At 33.9% G+C, this 6,355-nt stretch overlaps 1 protein-coding gene across 1 annotated transcript in view; it reads left to right on the top strand.

The window, feature by feature from the left end:
* Positions 1–6,136, top strand: part of LOC121319022 (sortilin-like) — a 15,236-nt gene extending 9,100 nt beyond the window's left edge. The window contains exons 11-18 of the mRNA XM_041256251.1: positions 3–207; positions 688–881; positions 1,569–1,761; positions 2,214–2,330; positions 4,013–4,124; positions 4,223–4,323; positions 4,864–4,978; positions 5,308–6,136. Coding sequence (XP_041112185.1) covers positions 3–207; positions 688–881; positions 1,569–1,761; positions 2,214–2,330; positions 4,013–4,124; positions 4,223–4,323; positions 4,864–4,978; positions 5,308–5,322 — 1,052 coding nt within the window. The 3' untranslated portion in view covers positions 5,323–6,136. The remainder of the gene's footprint in view (positions 1–2; positions 208–687; positions 882–1,568; positions 1,762–2,213; positions 2,331–4,012; positions 4,125–4,222; positions 4,324–4,863; positions 4,979–5,307) is intronic.
* The last annotated feature ends 219 nt before the right edge of the window (positions 6,137–6,355 follow it).

The following is a 6,355-nucleotide window of genomic DNA, read 5'->3' as shown; positions in this document are numbered from 1 at the left end:
AGCACTTACATTTGTAAGGTGTTTTGTTTGTATAGGTAGTGTTGGAGACTCCATCACAGCAGTAAAACCCGATGTTTACATCTCTGATGATGGTGGGTATAGCTGGATGAAGACTCTGGAGGGCCCTCACCACTACACACTTCTAGACTCTGGAGGACTCATTGTAGCAGTGGAATATTACACAGAAATACCTATCAAAACAGTCAAGTAAGATGTTTTAGATTTGTTTTATTGCCTTTAAAATTCTCTAAAAATACCTTACCAGGGTTTGCAACTAAGATAATATGCAACTTTTGCTTACAATGCTAGAAACAACTGTTGGGGTCTGTTTAAATTCTATGAACAGTGGTGGATATTAACAATGTTGCCCTAAAATGTTTAAACCTGTTCTTTGGTGGAACGTATTCATTTGTATTTGTATTGCATTTAGTGATGTTAATATCTCGTGGACACACTCCTGCAGAATAAAATCAGCATTAAAAAAAGAGTTCAAGCTAGAGTATCTGGGTATTTAAAACAGCTACCACATTTCCTTTTCCGTACTTATACACTGGCTGCACTAACCGACTAGCTTTCATTAAAGTCTTTTCTTAAAATGTTTGCATTTGTATTGGGGTAAAACTCCATTAGTAGACTTTAGTCACTGAATGCAACTTTTTTTTCTTCTTCTCATTGGTATATATTCAGGTTTTCAACTGACGAAGGACAGTGCTGGCAGTTGTATAATTTCACAGATAAACCAATTATCTTTGCTGGTCTGGCATCAGAACCAGGGACAAAGACAATGAACATCAGCATCTGGGGTTACATGCCAGAGGCTGGTTACAAAGCCACATGGGTTTCAGTCACCATCGACTTTGAGCAGCTCCTGACAAGAGACTGTAAGTCTGAGCTCAAGAACAAAGTAATACTATTAGGGTAAAACTTCTAAAATTACAAAGAATACTGAAGTTATATATTTGCTTTGTCAGCAATTCAATTTTTGCTGTTTTATTACCACTAGACTCCCAAGTTGTAAACAAGCCTGTTCTGTACAGGCTCCATTTTGCAGGTTTGGCTCTCACATGACCGTTGCTGCACTCGTTAAGACAATGGAATGGCTGGTGAGGGCTGCTGTTTTATATGGCAATGTAAGAGTGGGGTTGGTTCTTAGCTACTCAGCACTTTTTGTATTACCCTTTATGTGATACACCAAAAACCGCAGTATATGATGCATAATGAAACTTGTCTGCCATAGCATCCACAAGCCTAGAAATAAACACCATAGAAAATATATATGGCCACATCCTACACGATTTGAAGGGTGTTCTCCTGGCAAAAAATGTGATACAGACCAACAGTGATTGCATGCCAGGCATCTTTTTCCTTTACGATACTAAACATAACACATGTTTTTCTGCACTGACTACATAATCCACAGACGTCGGGCTTAAACTTGTGGCAAACTATTGTGACAGGGGTCTTTATGTATAGTGTTGGTATACTATGAGATGGTAAAAGGAAAGTCCCGTATGTGTGATTATTCCTAGATGTTATTTCATGCATTTATGCTATTTTGCTTTTCCTAGGTGAAGATGATGACTATATAAATTGGTTAGCCCACTCCACAGATGAAGGGGGTGTAGTGAATGATGGGTGTGTTCTTGGGTACAAAGAAACTTTCAGGAGGCTCAAGAAAAAATCTGTCTGCAAAAATGGAAGGGATTACATTGTAGAGAAAGAGCAGAACCCCTGTGTGTGCAACAAACTAGACTACATGTGGTAAGTGCTAAACAAAGATATGCTAATAATAACCATGTTTCTCTCAAACTTACTGTCATTGGCCTACTGCTTTCAAGAAACAATTTATCAGCTCATAAACTAAACATGGATTTCTGCTTTTTAGAGCTGACAGATTTATAGTTTACTGTGGGAACATGGAATAAGCAAACAGGGTATCCATCTATTTATAACAGGCTTGTTTGTGAAAAAGTAAATAGAATTACAGTAGTCCTCAATTTTTGTAATTGTGAAACCAATGTACTTATTCTGCTTGTATGTAATGATACTGTATCATAGTTACTTTTGTTAGAGGCAGTTTGTTATGTGTACACACAGTATGGCACTCTTTTGCCAGTATATCTGGGGGAGTGTTTCTTATGCAGCATGGCTTATCAAATAGGAAACCCCTATTTTCTGTAAATTTAAATAACGTCTTGTATTTTTTCCCCCAGTGATTATGGATACTATCGTCAAGAGAACAGTTCAGAGTGTGTTGAACAACCAGATTTTAAAGACCGTCAACTTGAATTCTGTTTACTAGGAAACGAAGAGCTGCTCATGACAACAGGGTAATGTAATCAGGGGGGAAACTAAAAGTGAACAAACAACAGCAGCAGCAGCAGTGCTGTTATTATAACATGCTTTCAAACTGCTTCACACAAGAGCAATGCAAATCTGAAAACACTGTAATGTTTAACCTGTCACATAACCCCCAAACTGCTATAGTCATTGCCACTAAAGAAAAAAGAAACTAAATAAAACCAACAGTCTTTAAGAGAACATTAATCAGTGGTGCAAAGATAAGTTTACTGGATATCCAGGGTGCAATAGATGTATTTTTAAATGTCCACCTTTACTGTGGGGACAGTGGGGACAGTAGGCTAAATATCACCATACATATTTAAAAAACAACAAACCTGGCATTTTCCTTACATTTAAGACAAAATACAGTAATGAGACTCAGATACACAAATTATCAGTCATGTAATGATTTAATAAATGACAGTATTTAAACCAATTACATAGACCTCAGTATCTAGGTACTAGGTACTTAATTTCCTTAACAAATACTATAAATATTCTAAGAATTTACAGTTGACTTTAATTAAAATTGTTTAATTAATGTACATTTTAGCCACAAAATGAACAACCAAGACTTTGTATTATATTATAAATGCTTTTTAAAAAAAAATAAAAAATAAAAAAAAATAATAATAATATGCTGCCAGTTTTCACAAAACATGAAAAAACACTGAAGCATGTTTCTATTCACTCTCCCAATGATGTTTTTCATTTTAATGCTTGCAAATCCTGAATTAGATATAGGTGACTAGCACCGGTTTTCAAGAAATGTGATCTCTTAACTTTACTTTTGAATGAATAAATCTGGTAGTGATAACTTGATATGGTGTAGTAGGGTCAGTCACAGTATTTTAGAGTTAAGTGTTGTCTGGAATCCTGACACTCAAGCTTCTGGTGACTCGCAGCACTTGGCTGACTGTGAAAAGAACAAAGTCAATTGTTCAGTCTTGTTTACACAATCTTGTAGCAGAAGGTTGTTTTGGGGTCCCATACATACGTAGGAGAAAGTGCAGACATTAAACATGCACAGACGTGTTCTTATAGCACCAACTGTGTAAATGTCTGCAAAGCTATGAAAATCAAAAAACAAATCACAAATTTTGCATATGTATGTAAACAAAAAAAGTTCACTGAGCAAAACAGAACAGTACATTGGAGCTATAATGTAAAATACCAGCGTTATATTTTTATAATTGAGTGAGTGTGTAAATTAACTCAAATTGTTTACAAAGTTTTGAAAAGCAGGCACAGTCATTTAATGCATACGTTTAATGAAAATCATTCGTTAGTCTTGCAACCTTGATTGTTTTTAGGTTTCACATATACATACACACACACACACACACACACACATATATACATACAATACCATACATATATACATATATACATACAGTATGTATATATGTATATATATATATATATATATATCATATATATATATATATATATATATATATATATATATATATATATATACACACACAAAAAAAAAAAAAAATCTATAGCTTCTCATTTGGAGTTATCTGTTTTCTGCTAGTTTTGAAATTATATGTGTATAACTGTATTTCTGTCTTTGTTAACAAGACAAAGATATGTCTACTAATAGATTCTAATGTATTGTTAATACTGAAATGTTTTTTTTTTTTTTTTTTTTTTAATGCTGCAGGTATCGAAAGATTCCTGGTGATAAGTGTGCTGGTGGGTTTACACCTAAGAGGACCGAGGAGCAGATGAATAAAAGATGTGGAACAGCAGAACAAATTCAAGCTTCAAAATCTGTGAGTAAACTCACGGTGTAATCAATCAAGTGACTTTTTTTTGTTTGTTTTTTTACTGTACTGAAATGTAATAAAGTGACTCCTTTTTTTCTTTTCAGAAAGAGACAACCATCATGCTTGCTGTCGGTGCTGTGGTTATGATGATAGCATTAGTCACAGGGGTATTTCTTATCGTCAGAAAGTATGTGTGTGGCGGAAGGCAAGTAAAAGATCTAAAATATCAAGTGCAAACTATCAGTAAAGTTTGTCCAAGCCTTTAGATTCTTTTTTTTTTTTACATGCTGTTCTTAATTCATGTCTGCCTTATCACAATGATTGTATCTTTTTGATTTTTTGATTATGACATACAGTGTTTCTGATTGATTCTTGCATCCCACTGTATTCCACAGTGCACTTTTCTGTTTGTATTGTTCTCTCCGTAGCGTTATATAATATTGCCCTCTCTCACTCATGCCAATTACTTGTCCTGGGCAGGCTTCAAGGTCTTCCATATTATGCTAATGGACTGAGCCAAATGTGTGCTCAATCCTGTCAGCTGCCTGAAGATTATGCTAAGATTGTGTTAAGCACATATAGGTTCTCATGTTGCATTTTAGTTTGCTTTTGTTTTATACACAACATGAGTGGTGTAATAAAACATGGACAAGTAATACAAGCCTTTTTTAAAATAACATAAAGAAACACACTTGTGTTACATTGCATGAATTATACAAATATGATTCTGAAATCCTTTTTGTAGGATTCTAGCATATCGCTATTCTTCTCTAAGAGAAGACGATGATCGCTGTATTGATGGTGAACTGGTGGCTAATGAAACAAGTGCTGGAAGAGGTTTTCATGATGACTCGGATGAAGTGAGAGCTTTGATCTATTTTATTATTCATTTCCTCAATTTCTAGGAAGGAAAATTATTTTCTAAACACATTGTTTTTTTAAGAAGTCTGTTTTGTGAAGAATACATTAGGCTTAGCAGTCAAACACGTAGGTTTATTCAACACTGTTAGCTTGGTTATTGAAGCAAGTCGCTTGATAATTTACAGAAACTAAGACTCTAGGCTTTTGTAAATCCTCTTAGGGCCCACATTTCCAGTCAACCTTATATATTATTCTGAAACATACCACATTGAGTGCCAGACTTAATATGTTTGTAACAAGTCTTCTGTTTCTGTTTGTTTATATGTAGGATCTCATTGAATGACTCTAAAACCATGGAGTAAAGGATTTGAAGAAGTTCTCCAGAGACTTTAAGCTGAAGCAAAAATTAGAGATTTTCCTTCAAATCAGTGTACCTTGAAGTTTTGAGTCTCAGGCTGTACATTTTAATGTGACTTATTTTATATGCTATTGTTGCTTTTATTTACAGCTTATTTGGTTTTTTAAAATGTTTAATATAATACAAAAACAGGTAAAGGGGTGAAATTATGTTTTGAAACTTTTTTGCTGCTCAGATGAATAATTTTATATGAAAATGTGCTTAATGCAAAGCAGCACCTGAATTATATAAACCAAAACTGTTTTATAGTCATCACTGGTGTAGCACAGCGAAGCTGGTTCCTCAAGTAAATTCTCATGGTATATTTCAGTGCATTTAGTAGCATTTTTCATTTATTTTAATATGACATTAAATGTAAAATGTGTAAAATGTGGTGAATAATGTGCATATAAGCATTGTTTGACTTATGTAGAGAATGGAAGTACGCATCATACTTGGCAATTGACCTTTACTTTATTAACCTATTAGACTTATTGCACACAGCCTTACTGTTCACAATATTTGCACTTTTTTTGTAATGCTGTACAATGTTGATAAAACCATTGTTGGCAAATTAATCTTGAAATATCTTTGCAAAATATAGGGGCAAAGCTTCTTTTTTTTAGTTTGAAATGAGTTGCATTTTGGATGTGTTTTGAATGTGTTGTAAAAAATAGTATCATGTAACAGCTGTAAGCTGCATGTTCCTTAAGCCACAGGAAATTGTGTTAATTGATTCACAAATAAAACATCAACACAGCATTATACTGTAGGTTTTTTGAATATTTTAACAAAGGCCCAATCAGTCACAATTTAAATAAAAAAATGGATCAGAGATTTCCTTTAATCTGAATGGTCAATATGAGGGCCTTAATCTCTGGTAAAATACCTTGAATGTTATCTTTCAAATTATGTTTAATCTCTGTTCCAAATCAATCAGCCAGAAAATACATAAATACAGTATTTGTGAATTTTACCT

The sequence above is a fragment of the Polyodon spathula genome, chromosome 7 (genome assembly GCF_017654505.1).
Source record: "Polyodon spathula isolate WHYD16114869_AA chromosome 7, ASM1765450v1, whole genome shotgun sequence".
Lineage (NCBI taxonomy): Eukaryota > Metazoa > Chordata > Actinopteri > Acipenseriformes > Polyodontidae > Polyodon > Polyodon spathula.
Note: the sequence above shows the minus strand (reverse complement) of the source record. Positions and strands in the feature narration are given on the sequence as shown.